The following is a 19,295-nucleotide window of genomic DNA, read 5'->3' as shown; positions in this document are numbered from 1 at the left end:
TTGTGGTGAGAGCTCATGCCCTGGCGGCTCTGCAGGCTTACTCTCACTGGCTGGCGCAGTACTGCAGTGAAGCGCCCTGGCGGAACACACAGCAGTTTGTGACATTACACCTCTCATCAGCACCAAGGTCCAAAACAAGTTGCTGCTATCTGCATGCCACTTACTGGTCTCCCTGGCCACCACTGTGCGGCCTGTCTTTTTGATCAGCATCCCTGCAGTGCAGAAAATTTTCAACAGAATCACCGATGCCTCTGCTCAGCGACTTGTTGATAAGGCTCAGGTGTTGGTGTGCCGAGCCCTCTCTAACATCTTGCTGCTTCCATGGCCAAACCTTCCTGAGAATGAGCAGCAGTGGCCTGTGCGCGAGTCTATTCAGGCTTTCTATGTCCTCCTGAGTCAATCCTGGTAGATTATATGTGTCTAGGTATTTTTCCATCTCACTCAGGTTTTCTTGTTTGTTGGCATATGGTAGCTCATATTATCCTCTAATAATGTTTTGTATTTATTTTATGTCTGTTGTAATGTTTCTTGAATTCATTGTAAATGAGATATATCTGGTTCCTTTTTCTCTTCTTCTTAATTAGTCTAGCTAATGGTATGTCAATCTTGTTCATCTTTTCAAAGAACCAGCTTTTGCTCTCATTTATTTTCTGTATAGTTCACTTATTTTGTTTCATTTATTTCTGTTTGAATCTTTATTATTTCCTTTCTCCTGGCATTTTTTGTATTTTTCTGCTGTTGTTTTTCTAATTCCTGAGGCATGATATCAGATTATCCTTTTGCCACCTTTTCATCTTTTCTTGTGTGCACTAATTTCTATGAATTTTCCTCTTATGACTGCTTTTGCAGTGTCCCATAAATTATGGAAACTTATGTACTCTGAATCATTTGTTTCCATGAATCTTTTGATTTTAGTCTTAATCTCTTCAGTAGTCACGAAGTCATTCAGAAATAGGTTATTTAGTTTCCATGTATTTGTGTATTTTTGAGGGTTTTTCCTGAGTTTAATATCAAATTTAATTCCATCATGGTTGGAGAAGATGCTGGGTATAGTTTCTATGCCTTTGAATCTGTAAAGGCTTATTTTGTGCCCTATCATGTGTATAGTCTTTGAGAAAGTACCATGTGGGGCTGAGAAAAATGTTTATGTATTTTTTTTTGGTGGAAAGTTCTATAGATGACTATCAAAGTCCATCTGATTTATGGTATCATTTAGGTCCAGAATTGCTTTGCTTATTTTTTGTCTCACTGACCTATCTAAAGGAGATAATGGGGTTCTGAGTTCTCCAACAATTATTGTGTTACAGTCTATCTCTCCTTTTAGATCTAGCAGTCTTTACATATTTGGGTGCTCCTGAGTTGGGTACATAGATATTTATAAGTGTTATATCTTCTTTATGAATTAGTCCTTTTACTACTATATAATGCCCTTCTTTATCTCTTCTTATGGTTTTTGTTTTAAAGCCTATTTTTTCCAAAGTCAGTATAGTGACTTCCTGCTCTTTTTGATTTCTGTTTGCATGGAATACCTTTGTTCAGCACTTCACTTTTAGTCTATATATGTCTTTGTCCATGAGATCGGTTTCTTGTAGGCAGCAGATGGAGCGTTTCTGATTTTTCATCCATTTAGCCAATCTGTGTCTCTTGATCAGAGAATTTAATCTATTAACATTCAACATTATTATCAATATTTCCAGACTCGTCCTTACCATTCAGTTGGCCATATACTCAGTTGCTTTTTGTTCTCTTATTATTGTCTGTCTGTCTTTACTTTTCTTGGTATAGTACTCTTTTCAGAATTTCTTGAAGAGCTGGTGTGGAGTTGGTAAATTCTTTCAGATTTTGTTTATCTGAGAATGTTTTTATCTTCTTTTCCCATATGAAGGATAATCTTGCTGGGTACAATATTCTTGGTTGAAATTGTTTCTCATTTAACACTTTCAATATATTTCCCCATTCTTTCCTTGCTTGCATTGTATCTGAAGAGAGGTCTGGTATTCCCCTGATGGGATAGCCTTTGTAGGTGATTTGACGTTTCTCTCTTGCCAATCTTGGCATCTCGTCTTTGTCTGTGGTATTGGCTAATCTAGCTATCATGTGCCATGGAGAGGATCTCCTTGGATTGATTCTACTTGTAGTTCTTTGTATGTCTTGAGTCTGGCTATTTGAGTGCCTCTCTAGACTTGGAAAGTTTATTTCCAGAATTTCATGGAATAGATTATCAATGCCCTTTTTAGATTGTTCACTTTCTGGGATACCAGTTATTTGGATGTTTGGGTGTTTATGGTATCTAGTATTTCTTGTATAGTATCCTCAGTTTTCTTAGCTATTTTCTCAGTATTTTTCATCTTTTTATTTTTTTTTGTCATTCATTTTGTCTTCTACTTCTGAGATTCTATCTTCTGCATGGTCTAACCTACTTTTAATACTTTTGAGGAATGTTTTGATTTCCCATATTACAGCCTTCATATCTAGCAGTTCCATTTGATTCTTTTTTTATGGTGTCCAGTTCTTCTTTCATATCATGGAAGAACTTCCTCATCTCTTGGAGCTCAATGTCTCTTTTCTCTTGCATCTCATAGAGTTTCAGTAATATAAATGTTCTAAATTATTTTTCTGACATTTGGTAATATCCTCTAATTTCTCCCTACTTGGAGACGAGTTACAGCGTTCCCTTGTGAGTGATGTATTATTTGATTCTCTAGTCGTTGAGGCTGTTGGCCAAGTTTTAGTCATTTGTAATATATTCACTTTTGGCTAATTTTTTGAAATATCCTATAAGTGTGAGCTCATGTGTTTCTCTTACTGTGAAATAATTTGGAGTTATTTTCTCCCTTCTACTGTGTCCTCCAATGTGGAATTCACAGGAGGAGTGTTGAAATCAGATTTATGAAGGAGAGTTTCCTTCTTTTTACAACCAGTACAGTGAAGGGCAAAGAATTCTGTAAAATTCACAATATTCAGATGTTTAGGTGCTATTCACCTAGTAATCCTAGGCAGTGAGTGAGAGCTTAATAAAAAATAGGAAAGTAAGTAAAAAGAAAAAGAGTAGGAAACAGCAATAGGAAGAAAAAGTGACAAAATCTGAAGAAAAAGAAAGCAGAGAGAGGAATAAAAGGGAAGGAATAGGAATAAAAAGAAGGAAAGAACTAGAATGAAAGGAAATATTTGCTTCTTATTTGTGGTCTACATTTTTTTTCCTCACAGCAGTGTTATCCAAAAATCAGTTATCAATTTTTGTGAAATCTAAATTAATAGAATTTTTTAGAGCAATTGGCTTTTACTGTTATGTCAAAGAAATGTTTACTACAGTACTCTACAACTCATTCCATTTATCCACTTGTACCCTTAGGTCTACTAACCACATGTTCTATGTTCTGCAGCATCTCACTCACCTTTTCCTCTTCTTTTTACATTTTTTCCTTTTCTCTGTCTTCTAGCATCTCACTCACCTTTTCCTCTTCTTTTTAAATTTTTTTCCTTTTCTCTGTCTTTTTTTTTACATTCAGTCATTGAACATCTTTACAGCATATAAAATAAATTTCTGATACCCATTGTTACATTCTCCACTTCTATGAAGTCACAGCTTCCTCTAATGAGTGGGAACATACAGTATTTGTCTTTTAATGCCTGGATTATTTCACATAGAATTATTTCTTCCAGGTTTGTGATTCAAACTTAGAAATGTGGATTTTGAAAGTGCATAATACAAACTAATGATAGGTGTTTGAAATGATGAATAAATTCAGTGCCTTTATTTATAACATATATATAAATGTTTTGAAAAATTACACATTTTTACATAAGTAGGTACAATTATTATATTAAGTTTATAATTATAAAAAATTTCTGCATCATTCAGTCATATGTATTTACTGCTGTATTTTATTAGTCTTATATTTTTAGGTTTTACATTTTTATAAGTTTGAGTCAATTTTTGTTCTGAGGTATAAATAAAAGTATGTTTAATTTTAGGGACCAGCAGTTAGTGTAATGGCTATGTTGCTGAACTCCCATGTAACCAACCACGGCTCGAGGCCCAGACCCCGTGGGTTAAACACATGCCGGATATGTGTGCCCAAGACCTGGAGAGGAGAATGGAGGAGAAAGGATTGCGGTGTGGCTGTTCCCCCTGGGGGGTGATCTCTCACTTTCTCTCTCTCTACCTCTCTCTGTCTTTCTGGCGAGCGCACGCGCCATATAGCAAAAACCTCTCAAAAAAAAAAAGTATGTTTAATTTTATTGCTAGCGGGTATATGTGCTCATGAGAGAGATACAGAGATTTATAGAGACACAAGATTTCTCCGATCCCCCACCATGAGGCATGGTCATGCAGCAATCTTTCCCTGCCTATTTATTGTATTGGGATTTTAGGTACACACCCATATGAGCCTGGCATGTTTTTCATCCTTCTGGGACCTGTACTGCAACTGTTGTTAATCATGTAGGATCTGACTCCCACTGCACAACTTAATCTTTGTGTTACATGCTGGCTCATCAGGTTAGTTTTTCCACATATGGATTAGCAATTATTTCTGGTAATTTGTTTTTCAGGTTTTTACCTTTTTATTTTTTATTTTTTCCAAATCAGTGCCTATCCTTTAGTACATCTTTAAAACATCACATATAGAACTTACAGATCAAATCATCAGACATTTTGCTTCTGTAGCTAGAAACCTCTTTGCTCTTATTCATCATCTGGTGAACTATTTTCAGAGACATATACTACCCCCATTTTTTTTTTAAATATTCTTAACTGTTGAGGGTTCCCAAATCAAAGAAGCTGAATTTGAAAGAAAATTAATGTTGTTTCCTTCAAGGATCAACTCATTTTTCTGAGTGTGAGATCCTGAACTACCTACACCTAGTAACATCTTTACCCTGGAGATATCTTTTTCACCCAAGATATTTTCATTTTCAACGAGAGATCCATTCTCCTTATTAATGATACTTATGGTAAAATGAGCATACACATACCTCATCTTTTTTATTTTTTTGAGAGTGTTTTTTTTCTATAGGGCACGTGCGCTTGCCAGACAGAGAGAGAGACACAGAAAGCAAGAAATCACCCCCCAGAGGGGATGGCCATGCCGCAATCCCTTCTCCTCCATTCTCCTCTCGGGATCTTGGGCACGCACGCACACACGCCTGGCATGGGTTTTAAGCCACCGGATCCGTGTTAAGCCACCGGATCCAGGACACAACCCGTGGTCGACTAAGTGGGAGTCCAGTAACATAGCCATTACGCTAACTACTGGTTCCCAAAATACCTCATCTTGTAATGAAAACCAAGTACAACATGCTGGGTCATGTTCTGTAAATAACTACAGATATTGTGAGCTACAGCTGGTCTCTATTTCCTATTTGTCAACCCAAAGCCTCTTTTTTTCTTAGTAATGACACTGAGTTCTACATTGATGTGACCAGAGTTTCTCAGCAGGGATGGGATCTGTCACAAAAATTATGCATCCCTTCAGAGGATGTTGACTTTTTCTGGAATGTCAACAGTCTAATTGATGAGAATGGTTTTCATTCTCATAGTAGATACAGCATAAACATGTTTTTTCATTTATTTATAATTTAACATATGAGGTGTATTTAAACTTGGTGTATTTAAAGGGAAAAATGCCTGGATATTTTTCCTTTTCTCTTTAAAGTGATTTAGTTCTACAAAATGAAAGATTTGTCCTATATATACTACCAAAATAGAAAATAGTTTTAAAAGGGCTAACCAATGACATGATGGTTAAGTTGGTTGGGTCCCACATTGCTGATTTCACAGTTCAAGTCGTGTACCCAGTAGCTTGGACAAGACACTGGGCATGTGTGTATTTATGTCCAAAATCCAAACAAGAGAACGGAGGAGAAGGAATTGGGGTATGGCCATTTCCCCTGGGGAGTGATCCCTTGCTTTGCCACACACACTCTCCAGTGAGTACATGTGCCCTCCACCAAAACAAAACAAAACAGGATTAATTTGAAAGGTGTGATAATATTTATAATTACATATAAGAACATTAAAAGTATTCAACTCAACAGTATGTGTGAGGATTATTAAATTGTTGGTATTATTGCTAAGATAGGGAGAATAAAATTAATTTCTGCAAGGTAAAGAATTGAATGATCATGCCACTAGCAAAGAAAGTCTTTTCATAAAACAAGTATTTTCCACATCCCATCTCCACAATTTGGCTGCCTCAGAAGTAAATCTATCAACACAACTTCCCACTATGGCAATGCCTAGTGTGGCTGTGGAGGTGAGGCCACTTCTGAGACCCCAAAACTACATAGCTACCAGAATGACACACCATACTAGTAGTAGTACAAGCACAGACACTACACTGTGAGAGAAGTTGAATAGACTAAGCTCAGCAAAGCCATGGGGTGAGGATACCTGCAGTGTTGGGGCCCAACTTCCATCCCAGTGTGCTCAGAAGGTAACACATGGAATCAAAGATTATTCTGGACTCTTAAAATTTGATATATTTCACCTGATTTGGTTGTAAACTTACTGTGAAACATTACTTCTTTTCTTTTGTATATTTCAGCCTGAAAAACAATTCTCTGTCTATCCCATCTCTTTATTCTTAAGTAGGTAACTCTAGATTTCACAGGCTTACTAACAAAAGAAAATTCACTTTAAACATTATGCCTTGGATGATCCTGTGGCCTGGTGGTTAAGGCAGCTGGAATTCTCATGGCTGGACCACACAGTTCAAGTACTGAATCCAGCGATTTCAAAAACATACTGGTTATGTGTACATGTATGTCCCAGATCTCAAAAGGAGGGAGAAATGGAGACTGGAAGAATGGATTGTGGCATAACCATACCCCATGGGATAATTTTTTTGAATTCCCTTTCTCTCCAGTGAGCACATGCATCTCAAGCACATTTTTTTTAAATACTATTTTTTAAAATTATGCTTTCAGTCTTACCTTTGATATAGATAAGACACTAGCCACTGATGTTTTGAAGTGGTACAGGCAGCTGGAATTCTCATGGCTGGACCACACAGTTCAAGTACTGAATCCAGCGATTTCAAAAACATACTGGTTATGTGTACATGTATGTCCCAGATCTCAAAAGGAGGGAGAAATGGAGACTGGAAGAATGGATTGTGGCATAACCATACCCCATGGGATAATTTTTTTGAATTCCCTTTCTCTCCAGTGAGCACAGGCATCTCAAGCACATTTTTTTTAAATACTATTTTTAAAATTATGCTTTCAGTCTTACCTTTGATATAGATAAGACACTAGCCACTGATGTTTTGAAGTGGTACTATAATAAATTCAAATTTTCGAAGGTATTGGGAGGAAATGACTGTGCTTTGCATGTGAAAAGGAAATAAAATTTGAAGGCCAAGATAGAATACTCTGGTATGAAATGTGTCAGTAGAAGTCCATTTATACAAAATTTAATCCCCTATCTGGTAGTGTTGTGAGACAAGTACTAATGGGAGGTGTTTCAGTCGTGAGGGTGACATGACCATATGCTGAAAGAACTGTGAAATTACTATTATATTGAAGCACAAATATCTGTAAATAGTCCAGTGAAATTAAAAAAAGGACAAACTTTGGCCAGATATTAGTTAAGTCAGGAATTGATTGCTAATAGGTTGCATGGTAGTGCCACATGTCCAGCCACAATTTGGAGTCCTGAATCCAGCAGCTTGAAATCTACAACAGGCATTTGTGCATGCATGTGCACAAATATCAAGAGAAGAATGAAGAAGTGATTGCATTGTGGCCATCTCCTCTAATGAGTGATTTCTCAGTTTTTCTTGCTGTCTCTCTCCTGTGAGCACATGTACACTGTGGCTAAATGAAAAACAAAAACTAGCAAACAGACTAAAAGGATTAGCCCCCTTAACAGTGTTTAAGCAATACAATAATAAAAAGAAAAGTCTGCTTGGCCAGTATTAATTATGCAGTGAGATTCAAGGCTGTTCAGACTGCCTGGACTTTTAAGTCACCTGGAACTTTGTTCACAGCCGTTCTCCATTCTATGAGTACATACTCTTCAGAGTTATAGGCCCAAATACCTAGAGATATGTAATTACTGGGATTGCAAAGGTAATGAGAAATTCAGTGCTAGCCCTGAGTGAATTACTAACCAGGAAGGACTGGCCATGAGCATTTTGGCTGTTGTATCTAGGTCATGTTATGTCTGTGGTAACACAGCTGGCCAGTTCATACAATAACATGGTGAAAGACTATTGGATAGGCAAAGTAACAGCCACCTGAAATAATTTAAAGCATGATGAGCTTGGTATTAAGAACTTTAATATAGTAAGACATTGATACAAATATTTACTTTATTATTGGAAATTCAGAGATATCACTTCCTGACAAAGCATCCCCCCAATTTTTTATTCATTTGTTTCTCCCTACTTCTTCTGTATTTTTCCATGAGCTGACTGAGAGGAAAAGTGACAATAGGTTTGTTGATGTAGCTAGTTCACTTTATGAATGTTGTAAAAGAAATGATTGGTTTTGTAGATTAGGAAGTTCACACAGGAGACAGATATATTTCTGATAATTTTTAAAAACATGTTTTTGTTCCTCTTATTTTTCCTTGCATGTTTGTCCAAACCAGTTATATGGCTCTACTTCTAGACTTATTCTATTTTATTTTATTGATCTATGTTTGTCTTTAGAGAAAACACTACTTGGATTCATTTATATTTTTAAAAATAATTATTCATTCAATTTTATTTATTATCATTATTATTTTTAAAAATTTGACCAGAGCAAGACAGAGAGAGAGAAAAAGGGAAAGTGAGAAGGCAAGCCACCTTGGTAAAACAATCTATATCTGAAGCTTTGAGGTGTGTTGTCAGTAAGCTTATGATATCAACTTGAATGTTCATAATTTCTTTAACTTTTTGATGAAAATTTTGCAATGTCAACCATGGACAAATATGGAAGAATGCTGAGTGAAGCAAACCAAATAATGAAAAAGAAGCATTGTATGTCCCCACTGAATATATAACGAACATCTACACACTATGACAAAAACGGAAATATTGGAAGGTAATAAAGCATGGAAAGAAACTGTGGATACTAATGACAGTGAGGGAGGAGGGTAGGCAGTGAGGGGGTGGAAGAGAGAGAATCAGCAGAAGAAAGTAAAGAAGAAACATTTAACTGACACCAAAGTGTACAATTATGTGTTAGGATGATGAGTGTGGTAATACTGTCAGTTAGACTAATATGCCGGGTATATGTGCCAGGAAGATTCCTTTTGCATGCTGCAAAGATGTACAGTAATAAAATACAAATAAAACAAACAAACAAAAAGTGTAAACTGTCACAGGTTCAACCTTTGTAAAAATAAAAATAAAGTAGTCAACTTAAGGCTGATGTTAAGTGTTATAATTAACCTATTGCTAAACAAAAATTTCTCTTTATAAATGAAATCAGGAATAAATATGGAAAAATTATGAAAAAAGAAAATAATTCATCACAATGAAAGCAAACAAAACTTGGCATTTTACAGCTCTAAATAGCACAATTATTCTGAATCTATTTCATTTACTCCAAATTAGTCCTCTATATGATTAAAAACTTCTTTCTATAAGAATACTATAGGAAAGTAACAAAATGTGACTCTTCAGGTAACAGGAAAAAATTTAAATTTCTAAATTAGGAATATACTGTAAAAAAATTAAACCATAATATATTTTAAAGCACAATAAAGAATATTTAAACCCTTAAAATATATATAGTAAGTGTGTCAATGAAGTTTTGCAGTGAGTTAGTAAAATGAGGCTCAACTTTGAATACAACAAGGACAAATGAGAATTTACAGCCAAGGAGCAAGGGAATTATTGGATAGAAAATTAATAAGAGGTAACATGAGGAGTAATAGAAATTCTGGCAAAATCCTCCTATGTAGATTATATTATATAGAAGCGTGCACATAGGCCCAGACAATGTTTCAGAAACAAAACATTTTTGTCAGTACAGAATATTTGAGTATAATAACAAGCAGATTTTATTTAAAAATAAAACAATTTGGGGAAACTTTAAAACAGCACACATTTAGTAAAAAAGTTAAACAATAAAATCACGTTTTATAAAAATTCACAACAATTAAATTAAGGAAAATAAAACAAGTTGAGTGTTGATTGGATTAAAATATTTAGTTTGATATGATTTGTTGTTTTTGAATGTTTGCATTAAGCTTAAAATTAGAGAAATTAAGAGGTGACCAAATAATTTTTAAATGAAGAAAAAATATTAGAGGCAGGACCAGCAGTTAGCGTAATGGCTATGTCACTGGATTCCCATGTAGTTGACCACAGTCTGGGACCCAGTGGCTTAAAACTCACGCCGGGCACGTGTGCGTGCATGCCCAAGATCCCAAGAGGAGAATGGAGGAGAAGGGTTTGCGGCATGGCCATCCCCCCGGGGGGATGATTTCTCTCTTTCTGTCTCTGTCTCTCTCAGCCCGTCTGGTGAGTGCACACACCCTATAGCAAATAAAAAACCTCTCCAAAAAAAGAAAAAATATTAGAGGCAATAAAGAGGAGTAATTAAGAAATAAGAAAGTGAGTTAATTCTAAAACCCTATATTTTAGCTAATATTCTATTGCAACTAATTTTTAGTTGTAAAATAATACACTAGAAACTAGAATTAACTGCAGAGGAAAATATTTTTTAATTGAGTATAAACTCTTTTTCAAGAGACTTTTGCTATTAGATGCATGTGCTTGCCAGAGAGACAGAAAGTGAGAAATCATGTTAAGCATTCTAAGAGCAGAGATAGCTTCTTAAAATGTGTGAAGGAAAATGGTTAGAAAAAGAAAGCCAAAATAAAAGGTATCTGGGTTCCCAGCCTGCTCTACCCAGAGAAACATACTTTGTGAGAACCAGTGAAAAGGAGCCTGAGCTTCTGGAATCTATTCCCTATGAATTCATGGCATGATGGGTATTAAAAATAAACTATATATGGTCTATATAAAAAAGAAATTAATAAATCACACCTTCCCCTCTGGGAGGATGACCACACCACAGTCCCTTTTCCTCTAGTCTTCTCTTGTGATTTTGGGCACATGCACACACACCTGGCCTGAGTTTCAAGCCATGGAGTCCAGGATGTGAATCACTGTTGATCATGTGGGAGTCCAGTGATGTAACACTTACACCATCTGCTGGTGCTTATAAGCTTTTTTCACACAATAATAAATAACTAGAACATCTGAATGAAATGTTTATATTTCTAGGAAAATTATTTTTAAAACATTATTAGAGTCGATGTAATACTATAGAAGAAAATTGCAAAAAGCCATCTAAAATGTATGAAGTGCATGTTTTAGAGGATAATTTTGCCAAATGGTTGAAAACTGTAATTTCAGGTGCTTTTTGTTGTTTTTTGATTTTTGATGTAGAATATGTGCGCCTGCCAGAGAGATACTGAGAGACAGAGAGTCAAATTATAAATTACCCTCTAGAGGTGCAGACATACTGATATCCCTTCTCCTCTGTGTTCTCTTTGGGTTTATGGGCATCCATGCACATGTATACCTGATGTGCTTTTCAAGCCACCAAGTTTGGGACTTGAACTAAATTGGTTATGTGGGGCCCAGTGCCTTAATCACCATAACATTTGATGGCCCCTTAGGTGCTATTTAAATGTTGCAGAGCATAGGAAAAATAATTTGTACCATGTTTTTTGGACTTCAGTAGAACCAAAATAACATTTAGGATACACCTAAATTGGAAGTATTTATGATGTGAATGTAAGCCTGGTGAATAGAGCTAATTGCTACATACTGTGCATTATTAATATTGCTAAGGGAATGTGTTTCTAATGTTGTCATCACAGAAAATGTGAAATATTTGAGGTGAAGTGTCCGTAATTTACCATAGTTTAATCACTGCACATTATATTTAAAAATTTTTAAATATGTTGGATTTTATAGACATGCATATCTATATTTTACATATATATAATTTTTATATTTATAAATGTATAAAAATGGTGAATGTGTGTATTCCTTATTTACATCCCTAGAATAAGTCATTTTGCCGTCTTTGCCATATATTACTAATCCTCTCTTAATATCAACTCTGTTGAGGTGACAGCATCATCACACAGCTCAATGAGTCCTTGTTCCACTCACAGTGTCCTCAAAAACCTTTCTTGAATGTTTCAATACAACTTGCTGTAATAGAGGAAAAAAGATTTCATGGTTTTCTAGAGCCCTGGAAACCTTATTCACATCAGCTTCATTTACCAGTGTAGGAAAATCTCTTAATAGCAACCTAAAATTGAAGTTTGTGTCTCTTGGATTGGCTGAGTTTACCTTGGATTGCATGACCATGTTTCCTAATGGTGTCCCTTCTGTTTAGGTATCATTGGAGGAACTACCAGTTTGTACTGACTTTTCTCTTTGCCATTGAGGACATCAACAAGAGCCTCCAGTTGCTCCCCAACATTTCCTTGGGTTATGATTTCTACAATGCCTTTTCCAGTCACCGAAGGACCTTAAAGAGTGTTCTATTTCTGCTCTGTGGAGGAAATCAGACTCTGCCTAACTATAACTGCCAGAGACAGAAAACATCTATTGCTGTCATTACAGGAAACATGCCAACATTTTCAGCTGAAATTGGAACCCTTTTGGAGCTCTACAAAAGCCCACAGGTAAGTGTGTCACCAATTCTGGAGAATTATGTTTTGATCTCTCTTAATGCAGTTTTCTCTTTTCTGAGCAAATAAAACATGGAATCTGGATTTACATTTTTCATGCAAGGTAGAAACACTGCAGAGAATTTCCTGCATCACGATATTATTGATAGTGCAATGATAAAATAGAAAATAAAAGTGGAATCTGTGAGGCTCCACCCATATCCCTGTTCATAGTCAGTGTGTTCAAACTCCACTGTTGAGAATATTGACTGATGACAACTCAAAGATGTGTGTCTCCTAGAAAGTGTAAACAGCATAGGGAAATACCCCATCTTAGGACATTATCAGGGGCATTCAGAGGACAATGACAATTAGTGGTAAAGATACAAAGACCTATGCATCTGGTTTACATTTTGGACTAAGATGAAGGGGCATTCAAGCATTAGAGATTCCCCAAATTAAATATGGTTCAGTTATAGCTGCTGTGGTTTACAAGTTTCTTTGGCCCTTCCTCACATCCATGCAGGAAGAGCTCATGAAAGCACTGCCAGTTACTATCACATAATGATTCCTCACCTCAGAGATTCTTTCCAAGGAAACTAACACAAGCAGCATCTGGGAGACATTATGGTAAACAGACAGCATTAACTTCTGAGAATTATGTTCTGGAAAATACATTATTTATTTTAGAGTTTTTTTGCTATAGGGTCCGTGCACTCGCCAGAAAGACAGAGAGAGACAGAGAGACAGAAAGCGAGAAATTATCCCCCAGAGGGGATGTCCACACCGCAATCCCCTCTCCTCCATTCTCCTCTTGGGATCCTGGACACGCACGCACATGCACCCAGCATGAGTTTAAGTTAATGGATCTGGTACTTGAACCTCAGTAGACTACATGGAAGTCCACTGACATAGCCATTATACCAACTGCTGGTCCCCAAAATACATACTTTAAAAATATTATAGGGAGTAAGTAGTTTCATTTTTATAAATGAAAGATAACATAAATGAAGCTCTAATGATCATTTAAGTCCACAGCACCAAAGATCAGTACAATAAAAAATTAATTTTTTTTGAGTTTACATTTAACCTTGCTAGCTCAGAAAAGGAACCTTTGATTCACATGTTACATGAGGCCAGCATGGCGGAATCACCAACATCTTGTTATACCATTTTTATGAAATTTATGCCTACTTCAGTTCTTAGTATAGATGATAAGGAGGGTACTGAAGCTTACACTTTTTCTTTTATGCTTTGATCAGGGAGTAATACCATTGATCTAGACTAGTCACCTTTGCTAAAAAGAATGGGACTGAAAAACATAAGTTTATGATGCCGAGAATGAGAGGATAGGGTCATAGCCTCAGCATATTTTTCTTCATCCAATATCCAATTCTCTACTTATCAGGTAGATAATTACCTGCCCTCTATTTAAGGGGAATAACCACACGTTCCACTAAGGTCAGAATCAGGCTACTTATTTTCTTATTCAGGTCACATATGGTCTTTTTGATCCTGTTCTAAGTGATAAAGGCCATTTTTCATCAGTTTATCAGTTGGCTCCCAAGGACAGCTCTCTGGCACATGGAATCATCTGGTTGTTGCTGCATTTTGGCTGGAGATGGGTGGCACTCTATGTATCTGATGATATGCAAGGGGAGTTGTTTCTTCAAGATCTCAAGGCGGAGAGTATAAAAAGGGGTATCTGGGTGGCCTTCACAGAAAAGCTCCCTGCCACAACAGGTCTTTATGCACAACGTGATGTCAATTTTATGCCTATGATCAGAACTTCATCTGCAAATATATATATACTATTTGGTGATGAAGGAAGTGTCTTGAGCCTCGTATTGGTAAAAGAATTCTATTTAATTTTAGAAAAAGTGTGGATAATAAGAAATCTCCACTCATCACAATGGGAAGACATTTTTTATGCCAAGTTTGAAAAACTAAACCTTTTCCATGGAAGCCTCTTGTTTTCAAATCAGGAAAGAAAAATCCCTGGCTTCAGACAATTTCTCAAGACAGTCAACCCTTCCCAATACCCAGAAGACTTTTACTTCAGTAGACTTTGGTTTGAGAATTTTAATTGCTTACCTGCTGGATCACTATGCAACAAACTTGGGGACTGCCCAATAAATTCTTCCTTAGAGTTTATGCCATCTGGTATGGACATGATGACTGTGTCTGACTCCAGTTTTTTAATCTATAATGCTGTTTATGTGGTAGCCCAAGCACTTCATAAAATGCTATCACAGAAAATAGAAATGGGATCTCCAGGAGATGCAGATCAGCCTGTGTTAATTCCCTGGCAGGTAAACATCCTTCATGCCAGTGCATGAATTGGGCACCTGATAACATTTAGAGGTATTTTAATAAAACACAGCATTATGGTCATGCAGTTGTCTCAAGTTCAAATGGGTTAGGCAAAATGGTGGTGGGAAATGGTTTATTTTTAAATACTAGATAAAATTATTTGTATAGGGGCCAGCAGGTGGAGTGGTGGTTAAAATGCCTGACTCCCACATGGCTGACCACAGTTCAAGTTCCGGACCTGGTGTCTTGTTTCCTCTCCCTCTTGCAGTCTCTCTCTGGTGAGCACACATACCCTATAGAATATTAAATAATAATAGTAATAATAAATAAAATTAAATGATTTTTTTAAATTTAAAAGTATTTATATAATCATTATTTCTATTCAGAAAATTCTGCTATTGGGGACTTAGACTAAAAATATTGAATTATATCAGAAAAAAATTTTCTAATGAACAATAAACTACCATAAAATATCCAAAAAAAGACACTCATAACAAAATATAAAGGAATAAAACATTGATCAAATCTATATGCATTTTCTAGGAATGTATCAAATGTCAATAAATGTTGATATAATGGCCATATTTGATTTCAACTATTTCATATAGTAATGTATATGCCATGACCCAATCCCTTTATGCAGTACTTATAATGAGAAGAACAAAAATGGGTTCCACATAATAGCCTAAGTTGATTCATTTTTTATGCATAACTATACTTACAATATATGCAAAAGTTATGAGATTTTAGGGACTGTGATTCAATTTTAAAATACTATACCACTTACATACATTTAGAATATCTTACCTGGTTTACAAATAAATTTGTATTTTAAAACAAACCTGTCTACTTCCATAGTAATACATAAAATATCTTTATGCAAAAAGGACAAATACATGAGTCAAATTTGTTGAGTAAAATAAGTAAATGTAGTATATATACAAGTAAAAATAGCATCAGAAAGTTTAGTTTACCATCTCATTTCTATCTGTACTAATAATATAACATTTAATTTGCATTTAGCACTAATTTGAAGTTGACTTTTAGGAAAATAGGTAATTTTGTCAAGATGAAAACCTAGATGTGATTATGGATTGCTTAAATTTCTTCCATTCCAAAAATTAAAGATTTTTTCGATGGAAAAATAACCAACTCTAAAAAATTAATAATTAATAATTAATGCAGTTTATTTCCAAGCAGAATATTAGTGACCCAGGCCTGGAGAGCAGGCATGCATGCCTTTCTTGGGGTGATCACGTACAGGGGTTCCTTTTATTTGATTTTTTGAGATTGACAGACAAAATTAGTGAAGAGATTTCCATTGGTCTGCCCCAAAAAGATGGGACATGTGGAAGCAAGGGCTTGTAGGTTATAGGTGGGTTTCACAATTTCTAGGTTGGTGATTGGAAGGGAAGATCTGTGTCCTGGGAAGAGATTCCTAAAAAGAAATGCTTAATCTACACTTCAAGGAAAGGGAAGTTCTGTGTCTTGGGAAGATTAGCGAAAGAATATACTATAATCGGTTGAATATACATCTCAAAGATACTATGCCAGGGATAGGATGCAGGAAAAGTCCTGTTAAATGGGATAAAATGGTCTGTTAATGTTTGTGGGTGTGACTCCCCCTAGGCCCTCTTGAAAGGACTTTGGAAAAATAGGAAAGCAGTCAGACTTCTTTTCACAATTTAAATACTTATATAAATAATAAATGTTAATTTTTTGCTGTAGAATATCATAAAACCAAAGGTTGAGGCTTATATATTTTAAAAAATATTTTTAGAATTCAATTTTTTAGATTTCAAATATTTTTAAAATACAAATTTTATCATAAATTGTTCCATTCTTATCAAGAAAAGTTCAAAATAAAGATAATGAAAAAGCACATTTGTCCTCTTTTTAAAATTTTTCTTGAGGCATAATTGACATTTTAAAATTTGCACATACTAATGTATGTATTTGAATGAGTTTGGATATATGAGTACATTTAGACTGCCATCACCATGGTTAAGAACTAAACCTATCCATCCACGTGATGCCTTCTTTTGTTCTGGACAGATTTTTGCTACAGGTTACATGTGCTCGCTGGAGGCACAGAGAGAGACAGAAAGCAGGAAATCACTCCCCTGGGGGGATGGCCATTTTGCAATCCCTTCTTCATTCTCCTCTCAGGATATCGGGCATGGACATATATACACCCAGTGTGAGTTTCAAGTCTCTGAGCCTGGGGCCCAAACCCAGTCAACCACGTGGGAGTCCAGCACCTCAACCACTATACCACCTGCTGACCCACATATAATGCCATTTTTAAAGTAGTAAGAGTCTGTATTTTACTAGAGTTCATGCACAAATCACCCTTTGGGAAATATTCTAGATTTTTTTCATAAGATGCAACTTATTCTCCATTCTTTTTGCAAAGAAAAAGAGAGTTCCCTTCATATGCGCCTTGAGATGGTGACACCCAAACAAAACTAAGCTTTTATCAGAAAGTAATCCTAAGGGTAGGGAGGCAGAAATAGACTACATAGTAAGTATGGAGCTCCCATCTCTACATTAAATAAACTCCTAATTTCTAAATTGTATCTCATCCAGCTTCATCCATTTCTGAGGAAAAGCCTTTTAATAAGTAGTCCTGCATACTACATACCACTAGAAGAAAAAAGAAATCATATGGCACAGTATGATATTCAGAACCTTGTAAATTTTCCTAATGACAGTTGGCTGCTGGTTAAAGTAGGAGGTTTTATTCACAGAAATCTGCATGATCAAGGATTGATCATCAATGAAAAGATGATAAAATGGCCTATTCATTTTAAAGAGGTATGGCATCGCAATATTAAATTATACAGAGTTATGTAAACAGAGTACTGAAATGAAACTGTGTGAATACTTTAACTCAGAATAAAATTTGCCTTTTACCTCTTGACTTTGTACTATGTAATTTTATTTTATTTTAAAATTGTATTTATTATTATTATTTGTTTTGCTATAGGGCACACATGCACACCAGAGAGAGACAAACCAAGAAAGAGAGAGGGAAACTGAGAAATGAAACATGGAGTGGAGGGAGGGGAGATGGCCGCACTGCAATTCCTTCTCCTCTTGGGATTTTGGTCATGTATATACACAGCATAATATTCAAGCTGCTGAGTCCAGGATTCAATCTGTAGTCAACCATGTGGGATGAAGCACCTTAACCTTCATGCCACCTGTTAGTCATATACTATGTGATTTTGCTTAAACATTCTGAAGTAGAACTATAAAAACTTGTTTATATGTAGTGGTCTTTTTTAATTTTAGTATATTCAAGCAGCTGTCCAATGAATGACATAAACAAGTGGATAAACATATATTCATAGTTAAACATTGTTTAAAGAGAGGAATAGGTCAGAGAAATGCATCTGTAGACAATTCTGTCATTGTACAAACAACACAGATTGACTTATAGAAACCTAGATGATATTGCCTACTACACACAGAAACTATGTCATCTAGCCTATTACCCTTTGGGACCATTGTCCTATATATGGTTCATCATTGACCAAAATGTTTTATGTCTTTATGTGGCACATTATTCTATATCTCCACCCCCAAATTTCCTCCATAAATCCTAAAACCCTTTATCATTTGTGAAGAAATGTTTTAGATTTTGGTGTACTGTGAATACAAGTAGATTATGGCTTAATGTACCATTCATCTTTTTGAACATGCCATTCAAATTTTCTCTTGTCATTTTGTGTAATATTCAGTCTTCAACCTTCAAGCATCTCAAAATATTAACCATAACCTTGGGTGATTAAATTTAGGCTGATGATTTACATAACAATCATGCTTTGCACACTTATTATATTGTTAATAGGTCAAATGCAGTACTTCACTTACACTCAAAACCCATTAGAGAACTAACCACAATTTATGGTTCATAACCAACTGTCATTATTTGTAATTTTTAACTAGTTAACTTTTAATAGTGAGCCTATATAGCACATCATTAGATTTAAAAAAAATCTAGAACCTATCATGTTCTGCCCAACCACAGATGAAGATATGGTATAAATATTTTCAGGAGCCCAACTCCTGAGAATCTTTTTCTTTTTTTTTAATTTATTCATTTTCTACATTAATTCACAATACACCATCACAACACACAAATGAATTTTCCATCCAAAATACACTGTGCATTGGCTCAATCAAGCACATCAACATACATGTTCTCAGCAAATAATTTTCCAATTCTTATGTCCTGCATACCTTGCCTTTTGTTTTGCCATCCTTGATTCCCCATCTCCCACCCTCTGCTATGTCCCATCTTCCTCCCCCATTGTCCCTGGCATCCATGGTTGCCCTC

The 19,295-nt window shown here is 35.6% G+C and overlaps 1 protein-coding gene across 1 annotated transcript in view; it reads left to right on the top strand.

The window, feature by feature from the left end:
* Positions 1-19,295, top strand: part of LOC102501634 (vomeronasal type-2 receptor 116) — a 48,952-nt gene that overhangs the window by 3,948 nt on the left and 25,709 nt on the right. Inside the window, exons 3-6 of the mRNA XM_014582111.1 lie at positions 208-354; positions 12,361-12,652; positions 14,131-14,949; positions 17,540-17,767. Coding sequence (XP_014437597.1) covers positions 208-354; positions 12,361-12,652; positions 14,131-14,949; positions 17,540-17,767 — 1,486 coding nt within the window. The remainder of the gene's footprint in view (positions 1-207; positions 355-12,360; positions 12,653-14,130; positions 14,950-17,539; positions 17,768-19,295) is intronic.

The sequence above is a fragment of the Tupaia chinensis genome, unplaced genomic scaffold (assembly GCF_000334495.1).
Source record: "Tupaia chinensis unplaced genomic scaffold, TupChi_1.0 Scaffold142285_1, whole genome shotgun sequence".
NCBI classification, from domain to species: Eukaryota; Metazoa; Chordata; class Mammalia; order Scandentia; family Tupaiidae; genus Tupaia; species Tupaia belangeri.
Note: the sequence above shows the minus strand (reverse complement) of the source record. Positions and strands in the feature narration are given on the sequence as shown.